Below are 13,436 nucleotides of genomic sequence, written 5' to 3'. Positions count from 1 at the left end.
CAAGGATTTAAGCTAGCTTGAAATCCTGATTAGGATTTACTGTGGTTAAATTTTATACTGATAATGCCAGTTTGCATGTCACATTATCCCACAATTTTTGGAAGAAAAATCTGTGTTCTTGTGAATGAGACAATGTAGTTATAAAACAAATGTTTAGCTAAATGTTCAGGATGATGTGTATATCAGGCACAATGGCTTATCTGTCTTCCAATAAGTGAAGTCACAAGATTTGTTGTTGAGTTATGACTGATTTATCATGATGTGGACAGTAGGAACAAGTTGCCTTGAGGTTCAGGTCCATGTACTCCTTCTCTCCTTCTGTGCCTGGAGGAGAGTTCAGAAGCTTGTGCTTTCCCTTAGCTGCAGTATGTTATACCTGGAGTGACAAACTGGGATTAGCATTAACTAGTTAATTTATAACATGTCAAATATAGTTAATGTTAATGCAGGTTCCTAGTTGAACAACATGGGAAGCTGTGGCTAACCAAGAGATAATTCTTAACACCTTTGGTAAGAAGAGGGGAGACACATGTACCCAGGTCTCACTGTGGCTTATTCTTGCTTCTACGCATCACACAAAGCCACAGTTCAGCATGATGTGTAAACTTGTTGGTCATTCACACTTGACCATGAATAAGGATAGCATCAGAAATTCACACATGGAAGGCTGAGGGGAGAGATACAAAATCCTTTAAAATCCTTTAAGGAATTGAAATCATTCATTACACTGGCATTAGATCTCGTTGCTGCATACCTTTAAATTGACTTCAAGCAATGGGTATTCCTGTTTTGGTTTATAGCCAGAAGAGGTGTCTTATTTCAGCGGCTTATGCTAATACCATTTAAAATTCCAACATGAGATACATTTCAAAATTCATTTCATGAAGTAAAAAGCATTCAGGCCTTTCTATAAACTATGGAAATATGTATGCATATCATTCATGCAATATGATATGCACATATCTGGTCTAGATGCTGCTTTGTGTAGATGCTTAGCTGATGTGATGCACAAAGATCTAACTTCACTTTCCATCAAAAGTGATTGGCTGTGTCAGTGATTGACTCAGTTATCTCAAGCTCTGTTTATTTTTTGGACAGAAGGATGCACAAGTTCAACCATCAGCCCTACTCATCAAATAGATGATAAGTGTCACCAGGGCTGTTAATACATGTAGATATTAGAGGTAGAACTCTTGTCCCCAGGTAGTATTCCTCTGTATCCAGGGGAACAAATAAAGAATATATATGCTTGGAAATTTATTTCTGCATTTGGACCACCATTGAGAATTGAGGCAAAAGTGCAACATTGTGATGCTCCTGGGATTTCTATTTTCATCATTAAATTTGTCAGCCCGTATTCCCATGCAGTGACAAGCCATGACAGGAATGGCTTCCCATGATATGTCAGCACCAGAAACATGGTAAAATGTTTGGTTACTGTGAATCATCACAGAGAACAGTTTGTTCTAAGATCTCCACATATCAGCATTGCTTCTCATTATATGTGAAATTGGTTACATTGTTTTTTCATGGTTTCCCCGTTTCAGCCAGCAAGCTCAGCAGCAAGTCCATTTTCCACTGCTCTGTTTGTCTAGCAGCAGCTGAGTTACCAGCAGATAGAGGACTAATTTGGCTGTCCCCATGCTCCCTGTCCTTGTTCCTGGTGTGCATTCCCTGGTGCCCAGCCAGATCTTCCACTACTTGCCTCCTGGCCAGCTTGCAGAGATACCTGTCTGGGATGCCCCTGCCTGGTGTGGCCACCCATGCAAGTGTGCACTGTCCCTTCCCACTGTTTCCTCTCATGTGAGTGTGTGCTGCAGGGACATGGTGGCGTTGTCATGCCAGGATGTCAGAACAGGCATCTTGGTTACCCACCAGGAGGCAGTTAGAGGTGTGATTAACCAAGCAGCATGTGGGCAGGTGGTTGGCCAGGCAGAAGGTAGGTGGACTATCTGGCTGGGCACGGGAGGACATCTGCTGGGAGAGACAGCACAACCATGGGGACAGCTATGGTACTCTAATGAGTAATCTGCCGCTCCACAGAGCGGCATCAAAAAGCAGTAGCCAATTGGGAACATGCCCAGGGGAGCATGCAGGCCAATGAGGGAGATGCAGGCAGAAGCAGTGCACTGAGATTGGTTCCCAGCCATGGGGTCTGATGGAGTATGTGCTGTCATTTGGAGGGAAGATGGAGGCATGTGGAGACTACTCATGAGTAATTAACTTGTAAATGTGCAAACATACGACATAAGGTAAGAAAGGTAACTGTGCAAAAGCTCTTCACATTATGAGTGAACACCCCCATTGCGTAAACTTCAGTGGCTGTTCCGAAACATTCACAAATGAATTTGAGTATATATTCTTGATGTTACTTTTAAACTGTGCTGTGTTCTGTTCAAACAGAACTCTCCCAGTAATATGAGCATGAGCAATCAGCCCGGGACTCCTCGAGATGATGGCGAAATGGGAGGAAACTTTTTAAACCCCTTTCAGAACGAAAGTGTAAGTACTTTTTTATATTTGGTTGTTATTTAACTTAAATGGTTTTAACCAATGTTCAGCTCTAAGTTAGATTTTTAAGCATAATAGTTAACCATGTCCATGTATATCAATACCGATAAGTTTGAAATATCTTAGCAGTTTCAGGCAGCATATCCCACTTGGAAAGAAATTAATTCAAATACATTGTTTTTGGTAATTGTCAAGCATGTCTGCTTTTACCCACTGTTATTGGTCATGATACTTTTAAGAAATATCATTTTTAGGCAGTACTTTGGTGTCCTTCATAATTATATTCAAATTTGGCTTTACAACAATTATGATGGTAAAGTTGGAATCCTAAATCCACTTACTAGAAGAATCCAGAAGGAAATAATTCTGGAAAAGCATGCAGAGGATTACACTATACATCAATTTTTCAGTTTTAGAAGAGTTTTTTCATAATCTAATCCACAATTTGAATTTAAGGTACTAGCTAGCACTAAACATGCATACATAACATTACTCACATGACCATTTTAAAGAAGGAAATAAGCTACTTCTAGGAGAGCCAGTGTGGTGTAGTGGTTAAGAGCATGGACTAGGACTCCATGGGTTCTAGTCTCTGCTCAGCCATGGAGCCAACAGGGTGACTTTGGGCCAGTCACAGACTCTCAGCCCAACCTGCCTCACATGGTTATTGTTGTGGGGATAAGATGGAGGAGGAGATGTAAGCTGCCTTGAGCTCTTTGTAGGAAAAAGGCAGGATGTAAATCGATAAATAAATAAAAATTTGGAGAAAGAGAAGGATACTGAAGGGAGAGGATACTTATCCCTTTCCTTACACACAGTAAGGCATTCCAAATGCCCTGCCCTTCCAGCAGCTTTTCCTCTTACAGGGCCCTAATTGCATATTTCTCTACATTATTATTAAGCAAATTAATCTCCCTCTCCCTCTGTGTGTGTGTGTCTGAGAGAGAGAGAGAATATGCAAATAGCTGCCTTCATTCAGTATGATAACATCTGATACATATTCTCAAGATTAAAAGAAGCTTCTAATTTTACCTGTCCAGTGTATTACAACCTAGAACACAACATACCAGTTGACCATTTATGCATTACCTTGCACAAAAAGGATATGCACTATTTAAAAGGGGAACACAATTTGTATAACATTTGCATGTGCTAATTTATTTGTATAGATGCAGATTTAGTTCTCATTAATAGAAATTAAACTTCACAGAAGACAGTTAATTTCATATCCAAATAATTATTTATTTTTTTGCCCCTCAGGTCAAATAAACTCAGTTAATACACATCTTATTCCCATTGTTCTTGGAGTTCATGGCCTACAGTAAGGGGAGTTGTTACTCTTGGGTGTCCAGCAGATGGTCTGTCTTTGTTCTCTAATTCAAATCTAAATGGCAACTTAGAGTTCAGTTATCATTTTGCCATGACTTGTGCTCTGCATGCGCCTGGAAATTGGGAAATGACTATTTGAGATGATGTACTTTCATTCCATTCCTGCTGAGACTGTACATAAAATGAAACAAAAAAGAAGGAAGGGCATAGCCTTCAGCACCCACCAGCCACCTTGTGTTCTATAAGAACTGGGAAAGCCATTCCTTGAACATCTGATTCCTTGGAATTTACCAGATGTTCAAAGAAAAGAAGGCTTTGTCCTACACAGAAATTGGGAATTTAAGAAGGTACTATGCCACTCTGGCTGCAGATATTTTTCAGAGGACAATCTAGAAGACCTCCTTTTCACCACCTGAAATTTTTTCTCAATAGATTTGGCCAATAGCCCTGTAATACTTGCTCTAAATGTCCTCTGAAAAAATTTCTGCAGTTTACTATCAGGATGCAAATAAAGAAACAGGCCTAAAGCTGATCTGTCTATCCTGCTGGGTTGGGAATTTAAAGCTGTAACTTTTACACAGTTTGCCTAATGAAGACTAGGACAGTTTCCTACTGTAATGAAATAGTGGAACCATATCGCAAATATGCAAACTAAACCTTGAACAAGTGTTTATAATATGTGAAAGAGATCCTTTTTTCAGATTTTGTTTACAGATAGAATAGTTTTACAGAACTTAAAGCATAGGTGTGTCTAGTGCATACTACACATCAACATTTACCCACTGAGCCTGTAACTATGCAAATATTACTCATACGAGGGCGTTCAATGTATTCTCAGTATCAGCATGAAGAAAAAGAAATAATAAATTGAAATAATTTTTATTTTTCACTGTAATTCCCCATAACTTCAATGTACTTATTACAACTAGAAATTAACTTTTCAATTCCCTGTAAAAAATACCCTTCCTCCTGGTCTAAAAAATGTGCGTTAATTGCCGCCTTGAGCTCTTCATTGACAGAAAATCTCTTTCCACAAAGATCTTTTTTTAAATTCAGGAATAGGTAGTAGTCACTGGGGGCCAGGTCTGGGCTATAGGGTGGGTGGTTTATTTTTTCGAAACCATAGTCTTGCACACCAGCCTTCTAAAACAGGCGCGTTGTCGTGAAGAAGCAACACACCTGTGGTCAGTTTTCCCCACCTTTTTTCTTTAATTGCTTCTCTTATATTACGCAGAGTGGTTGCGTAAGAAGCTGTGTTTATGGTTGCACCTTTTTTCGTGTACTCAATAAAATTCCCTTTGAGTCCCAAAACACTGTGGCCATGATTTTTCTGGCTGATGGAGTGACTCTGAATTTCTTCAGAGGGTCAGCACCTCTTTTATGCCACTGCATGGACTCCTGCTTACTTTCAGGGTTGTAGTGATGAACCCAGGTTTCATCTCCAGTAACAATCCGGTTGAAAATACTTGATGGATCTTCATCACAGAGCTCTAAAAACTCCCTACAGCACTGGACTCGCATTTGCTTCTGATGCGCCATGAGCACTTGCGGCACCCATCTTGCACAGACCTTTGAAAGGTTAAGATGGTCATGAAAAATAGTAAATCTGGTACCAACGGATAGGTTTGTCATCTCTGCTAACATTTTGATTTTTATTCGGGCACCTTCCAATACAAGTTTCTCAATTTTTTTTCACATTTTCTTTCATAGTGGCAGTAACCGGCCCACCCAAGCAAGGGTCGTCTTCAATACTTTCTCTGCCCTTTTTAAATTCACTTGACCACTTTTGAACAGTAGGTAATGAAGGTGCAGAGTCCTGGTAAATGGCCACCATCTCTTCGTGAATGATTTTTTGTCTTTTTCCTTGTTTTGTAAGGAACTTAATCACAGCGTGGTGCTCAATTTTCTTCAACATTGTTGCGTCAGTCATTATGGTCGTCTTTCACTGAGGATTACTAGGGAACTAATGATCACACTTATTTGAAATTTTGCATATATACTCTCAGATAGTGTCATTAGCTGATGAAATAATTAAATTACCCACATCAATAGCAAATCAACCCAATACTGCGAATACATTGAACACCCCTCATATGTCTGCCACCTTGTTTACATGTCAGGCTTACAGATTTGGGATTGGTTACAGACATAGCATTGCTTGGAAAAAATGTATTGCAATGATTAGTTATTTTCAGTGAATCTCTACCCTAAGTATGATCAGGTTTGGTTCTAGCCCTCTGTTTTTAATACCCATACGTAATGCCCAAGCTGGGGTGGGGGGCAGGTTTAAAGTTTAGGCTGCTTAGAGTTAGGCTGGATGACATTATTGAACAGGGCCATGCCCAGCTACTGCTAGTTGGTGCAGCCACAGTGAGTGATGTAATTGCCCTGACCATTTTACTTTTCTGCATGCTGGGAGTGACAGAGTTCTGTGCCTCACTCAATACAGAGAATCGACTCAACTAGTGCCTACACCTCTTAATGCTGGCTGAGTCTCCGGCTTTCTACAGTGTTCCCATGAGGGCAGTGCGTGCCGTGCAGAGTCACTAACCGTATTAGTCCCCAGGCAAAGTAACAGCGGCAACTGTTCTAGTTGTCATTTTGGCTAGTGAAGCTCCACACTTACAGTTAGATCAGGGAACAGCATGCTCGATAAAGGGAGTCTCTCTGTTATTTTCGATCTGTGTTCAGAGATAATAATCTGCAGTCTGCTTGCCCTATCAGTTATTAAGAGGCACAACATGCTGGGAGCCTTCTCATTATTGCTAGTCCATGGGGTCAGAATTGGAGATGGGAGTGAGCAGGCTCTGCAGAGGAAACCCACATCTTCATGGGTCAGCTGGAAAACAGTTTCAAGTTTCCCCACCACTGATGTATGGTACTCTCCCAACAAAATTGTATTTTTTCTGCATTTTATCAAAGTAGGGTATATTTGTAAGTGACATCAATTTCCAGATGCCATAATTCTTGTCTTATGATTGGGTTAACTCTATCAGCTGTCTTCCCACATATTGACTAGTAATGATGCAGCTACTTTATTCAAAATATTTCTAGGATGCCTTTCAGGGCAAGTGCCATCCTGAGCCAGTTTATAATTATACAATTCCATATGGTAAAAAACTGATATAATGATGAGATAGCAAACAGTACCAATAATGTTTACCATACTAAAATTGCACCTGCAAAACAGAATAATTCAACAAAATCAGGGAAACACCACAGAAAATAAACACATATTTAGGGCTTTCCTAAAAAAAACCCCTTAATGTTCTCCTGATGGCAACCCATTCCAGAGGTGTGGATCTGCTACAGAGAAGCTCTCTGCTACAAAAAACCTGATCAAGAACAAACACTCAAGACAAACCAAGCTTCTCTGGAATAAATTGGTCTGCAGTTTATTGGTGTATTTCATAACAAGATGAAAGCATTGTGACAAGAGCATTGTGACAATATGAGGAAAGGCTGCATATTATTCCAGCTGCATTTGAATGGAAATTTGCTGCAAACACATTAATGCAAAAATACAAGGAGGCCATAATGCACATCTTGTCGATTACTGAAAGCACGATAATACCAAGTGTATAACAAGATTGCCTTGAATGATTGTGATTGGATACACTATTGATAGTAGTGGTTGGATACACTATTTATACATTGTTTAAGCAACTGTGCTCTGCTACTGAGAGTTTTTCCAATCAAACTGCATAACTTGAAAATACTCAGTGCTGAAATCAAAACACTAGTGGTGTTTTCTGTAGATATACCATTTTGCAATTGTGTCCAACTTCATAAAAGTATATATGGATCTGTTTGGCATCCTGATGAAAAATAATATGGAATTATGCTACCAAGCATCTGCTAATTCTCAAGCTATTAAATATTTGCAAAGGAGCAGAAAACTACAGATCAGGACAAACATCTTATTTCTGATGTTAACAACAAAGAAGCAGTTCAAAAAACTACTGTGTTGGAAGGGTAATAGTGTACAAGTAAAATCAAGGATATTCCTAAGTAATGCAGGAACATTGCTATCTTGTTGTTAATGAGGACTCAATGAAAGAACAAAGATGATACCAAGCTGAATGTGATATGGGGATATTGCTTCATGCAGAATATGACAACAGGGACTACCTGTGTGGAAAAACTTGATCTATAGCTATCAATCATCTTATTATCCTAATTTTCTGAGAAAGTCTTGCAGTCAACTCATAATGCTCTATACCAGCACAACAATGCCAGTGTGGTATAATGGTTAAGAATGTGGAACTGGACTTAGGAGATCTTGGTGCTAGTCCCCACCCTGCCATGGAGCTGAGTGATTTTGAGCATGTTGCAGACTCTCAGTCCAACCTACTTCACAGGATTGTTGTTGTAAGAATAAGACTAAGAACATAAGAAAAGCCATGTTAGATCAGACCAAGGTCCATCTAGTTCAGCATTCTGTACACATTGTGGCAAACCAGCAGCCCAAGGATGATTCAAACAGGAGGGATGCAAGACCTCTGCCTGACCAAGTTCCTTAGCAACAGGTATATGCAGGCATGCCACCTCTGGTGAAGGAAGTAGCACACAGCCAGCAAGACTGGTACCCACTGATTACTTTCTGCCTTTTTAAAGCAATCTAGATTGGTGGCCATCACCACTTCCCATGGCAGTGAATTTCAACTATGCATCATGTGAAGAAGTACTTCTCTTCTTTCCTGAACTTTCCTGAATTTCCCAATCAGTTTCATAGGATAGCTCCACGTTCAAGTGTTGTGGGAAAGAGAGCAAAATGTCTTCCTTTCCATTTTTCCACTCCATGCATAATTTTAAACACCTCTCTCATGTCTCCCTTTACTCACCCTTTTTCTCTGAACAGTCCTAGTTGTTGTGGCCTCTCCTCATGGAGGAGATGCTCCAGCCCCCTGATAATTTTTGTTGCCCTTCTTGGTATGCTTCCCAGTTCAATTATGTCCTTATTCAGGTGAGGCAACCAGAACGGGACACATACTCTAAGTGCAGTCATACAAAGAATTTGTATAAGGGGAGTATGATCTTGGCAGTTCAATTTTTTGTTCTGCTCCTAATTATGTCTAGCACGGAATTGGATTTTTACACAGCTTCTACACACTGGACTGACATTTTCATCAAGCTGTCCACTACAACTTCAAGATCCCTTTCTTGCTCAGTCACTGCTACTTGTGATCCCATCAGCATATACTTGTAGTTGGGATTCTTAGCCCCAACATGCATTACTTTACACTTTTTCATACTGAACTTCATTTTCCTTTTTAATGTCCATTCTCCCAGCTTGGTGGATCCCTTTGGAGCTCTTCACAATCACTTATGGGTTTGAGCATCCTAAATAGTGTAGCACCATCAGCAAACTTGGTCAATTCACCACTTATTCTTAATTAAAAAGAATTAGTTCTAATACAGAACGCTGTGGGACTCCATTGATTATATCTGTCCTGTGGGAAAAGTTGTCATTTAGTCCCACCCTCTGTCTCCTGTTCTTTAACCAATTTGTGGTCCATAAGAGTACCTCCCCTTTTATTCCATGATTGCTTAAGGACTGCTGTAGATTTATTTTTCTGTTTAAAGATGCCTAGGATTGTACCCTTAATTGATTTTAAGGATCTTTTTTTTTTGCTATTATCTGTAAACAGGGGAGAGGAAAAAACAAGCTTCTAAAATCATTCTATAATTTGATTCTAGAATGAGGTTTTTAATCACTGCTTATTCTTTGAAATTCTTTGAGATGATACAGGATCAGTCTAGTTAAATAAATGTGTTAAAATGTGTTAAATAAATGTGTTAAATCACTATCAAAAGTTTATTAAGCTATTGACATGCTATCATAATGTCACAGAGGTTTTTCAGTTGCTATCAGTATAGCCATTAAGTATTGAAATCAGTTTGAGCTAAGACATCCGTATCTTTAGTCAGGAGTTCTACCTAAAACTGTGGACAGACCTGATGTGGCATTTCAATTCAGTTAGTAATTCAATTATTCCATTTGTAACTCTTTAGTAATATAATTATTGGGGTCTGTCTCTAGTAGTACAAGTAAATATCCTGTTGCAACTACATATGCTAGTCTCCCTTCTGTGATGTTTCTGAAATAAGGCCAAATGAATATGGATAATCTTTCAAGATTGTTATCATAAAGGAAGCAAACAGAACTAGGAGCCAAAGCTATGAAGAGCTAAACACATTTTTCCTGAAAACATATGCTCATTAAATTACACATGAAGTGGAATCAAAACTCTGATTCTTCAGTAGTTGAGACATAGAGACAATATCTTTGTAAACAAGTATGTTTACAGTAGATCACCTCTATCAGTACTTCAACAATGTCACAAAGTGGAGAATCAAGGAACTCTTCTTTCTCACACTGCAGCATAGGACACGAAACAATCAACTCAAGTTGTGACAACCCAGTTTCAGGCTAGATACCAGGAAAAATTTCCTCACTGTCAGAGCAATATGACAGTGGAATCAGTTACCAAGAGAGGTCATGGGCTCTCCCACAGTAGAGACATTCAAAAAGAAACCAGACAGTCATCTGAGTGACCTGCAATAGCAGGGGGTTGGACCTGATGGCCTTTTTTGACCCTTCCAACTTTATTATTCTATGATTTTCTGAGCTCCATTTAAGGGATTCCTGCATCCACAAAATAGTTACCTTGGTATTTGTGTATTGCTTAATATGTCCCTTTGCAACATATGTGTTCAGTCTAATCAGGGACTGCTTATATGACGTTTAAAATGATGGTAGGCAGGCAATATATTATCCCATATTCCATACGATAGCTGTGTTTATTAAAAAGCTAGATATGCACGCATGAACTTTACATGAAATTTTGACTGGGGTCACAAGTGCAATTGTAGCCTAGTGAATTATTTGCTGCTAAAATGTGGATTCCTATTTTTCAGTACTCCCCCAGCATGACAATGAGTGTGTGATCCATTACCAAGTCTCTTCGTGAAGGCTGCACTGAGTTGGCCCTCTCCAGAGAGCTACTAAAGAAGAAAATTTACTCATCCCTGTGTACAGTTTAACAGAAAAGATCTCTGCCACAATTGGACCCATCATTTTTCCCCCATCCATCTTTCCAGTTTTGTGAAGAAAGTGGGTCCTGATCTGATTTCATCATCTATAATTTGTGGCATATCAGAGCTGCCCAAGACTGAACTGCAAACAGTTATCTGTGTATGTATATGTAGGGATAGGTGTATGTATGTGTGTGTTACAGAGACATAGATATGCGCACATACATATATAGACCTGCAGGACATTGTAAAATATTATCACATGACATCTTAAGTAGAAATAAGAAATAGGGACTTTTATTCCATCTTTTTTCACGTTTACATTTTAACTACTAAAAGAACTGCTTCCCTCTCCCCATCTGAACTGTTTTGTGCTGTGTATATCACTGCTTTGTAAGTTATTTTTTTAAGAAGATCTCAGATAAGTTGTTTTTTGTCATTGTTTGCCATAATGAATAGGAATAAAACTACTTATAAGAGGGCTTTCATAAAGTTGTGTTTGATACCAATAATCATGTGAATTGAAAACTACACTGTCTCAAGAAACAGAAGAAATGCATTACTTTAATTGAGCAAGTAAAACTTGTCCACTGCCTTTCCAAAAGTAGAGAAGAGAATGTGTTGGATGGGTGGGTAGGTATCCTTTGCCCCTGTTTCTGTACAGATACCTAATATTGCAATCTTAAACATACTTGTATAGTTGTAAGCTTCACCGATACAATTCAGATTTACTTCTAGGTAATGTGTCAAGGATCAGGATGCAAACCCTTCAATATTTGTTTTCAAGGGAAGTCTAAGTTTATATCAACTTCTTAATCTATGCAGAGAAATACAACATTGCTATGTTGGCTCTGGTTTGATTGCTGTAGTATCCAGCAATAAATATGGCAGGTTCTTTCTGCCTTTAGAAAATAAAATAAAATTTATTCACTATGATCTTCCATAGGAGTAGTAATTAATTTAAAACGCTGCAACATGCTTTTTCTAACAATCCACAACAATCAAGGCTACTTACATCCTAACCCAACTTTCTGTTATAAGTTAATGGCTGATCGACTTTTGATGTGCTGAGGGAAGGAGGATAAAACAATTCTAGTCCTTATTCCCAGATATATAGTTATTGGCACTACTAACCAATCTTACCCACTGCTCCACATCTAATTTTCTGTTACTAGTAATTCTGTCTGACCTCTTTGGATGTTTCAAAGACCATACAACTAATTCTCATTATTTCATTTTAAGTACAAATATATATAATTTTATAGAGTAACTTAAACACCAACAAACACACGTTTCTCCCAGTTTTGTATCTCTTGCAGTTCAAAATGACCAAGAATTTAAAGATGTTCCACATGTGAAAAAAATGTGACACCCCTCTTTGGAAATTAATGATGCGTGAAGAGAACTGTTCCCACTTCTAGCTGTGTAGTATGTTCTTAAAATCTTATTCTTCTGCAGGTAACTTCCATTATCTGAACACTGCTTTACCATTCCTTCTGCTGAATGTGTAAGGTGAACATATTGCCTTAGAAGATGTATTTGATTCTGTGTGAGCACATTGGGGAAATCATTTCCAACATATCCAGTGTGCCTCATGCTGAAATTGCACTTGAAAGCGTTGGAAAAAGGAACAGTGGATGGTGTTGGTCGATCTTTGTCATTGAATTAAGGAGAAAGGAAGATGTTTCCTTAAGTTGTGTCGCTCTTGTAGGAACTTTACCTGCAAATATTTAAACAGAAATACTACTTGTTTATACTAAATGAGCTTTATAGAACTGATTGAACAATTTTGAATGTTTAAAGTCACATGTGCTTACTGTTTTACAGACTCAAATCTGTGACTCTTAACTTAGAAGTGTAAATTATGTTTTTTTTTAATCTTCCTCTTTTCCTTATTGAGTACTTGGAGCAAGATAATAATACTGACTTGTATCCACTGATTTCCTTTTGTTCGTAGAAGTTTCCATTAGCAGAAATGGAGAGGAGGTGATTTCCACTGCTTTCCCCTTCTCCATGCAACCACTTCAACCTTCCCTTCAAATCTGCCCCAAGTTATTGGGAACCCTCTGGAACAATAGACAAGGTGATTGCAAGACAATGGGAATTTGAAAAATAGCCTCCCTCTCCTTTCCATTCATGGCAACTCCTCCTGGATCAAAGAGCCTGATCAGCATTTCATTGAAAGCAACCCCCCCACCATCCGAAATGATTTTTTTTTTCAGCCATTCATTTTATGCATGTGACTTAGTGGCTAATTTTCCACTTTTGTTATTGAAATATACATGTTTCCAGTAAGCTTCATAAAGTACATGCTCTGGATGCTGTGCACAGAACATCTAAGGCACTGCTATCTGTAAATTGTGTTTTAACTTGGGTGGTTATAAACTTTTTGTCTATACAGGCTGGTAATAGAAAGGACAAAATCAAAATAAGGTGATTTCTTTTCCTAGCAAGCTGAACTTCTACACATACTATATGTCTTACAGTCCTATGCATGCCATAATGTTAAGAAAAGGAAGTATGTGTTAGGGTCATTTAGCTGCCATTTAGGTCCATTT

At 38.7% G+C, this 13,436-nt stretch overlaps 1 protein-coding gene across 9 annotated transcripts in view; it reads left to right on the top strand.

Annotated features, from left to right (window-relative positions):
- SSBP2 (single stranded DNA binding protein 2) overlaps positions 1-11,360 on the top strand; it is a 189,867-nt gene extending 178,507 nt beyond the window's left edge. For all 9 annotated transcript variants that reach the window (XM_044446623.1, XM_044446621.1, XM_044446627.1 and 6 more), the window contains 2 exons: positions 2,404-2,502; positions 10,762-11,360. In XM_044446623.1, coding sequence (XP_044302558.1) covers positions 2,404-2,502; positions 10,762-10,791 — 129 coding nt within the window. In that variant the 3' untranslated portion in view covers positions 10,792-11,360. The remainder of the gene's footprint in view (positions 1-2,403; positions 2,503-10,761) is intronic.
- Positions 11,361-13,436: the final 2,076 nt, after the last annotated feature.

This window comes from Varanus komodoensis, unplaced genomic scaffold (assembly GCF_004798865.1).
Source record: "Varanus komodoensis strain SLA01 unplaced genomic scaffold, ASM479886v1 scaffold5, whole genome shotgun sequence".
Classification (NCBI taxonomy): Eukaryota; Metazoa; Chordata; class Lepidosauria; order Squamata; family Varanidae; genus Varanus; species Varanus komodoensis.
Note: the sequence above shows the minus strand (reverse complement) of the source record. Positions and strands in the feature narration are given on the sequence as shown.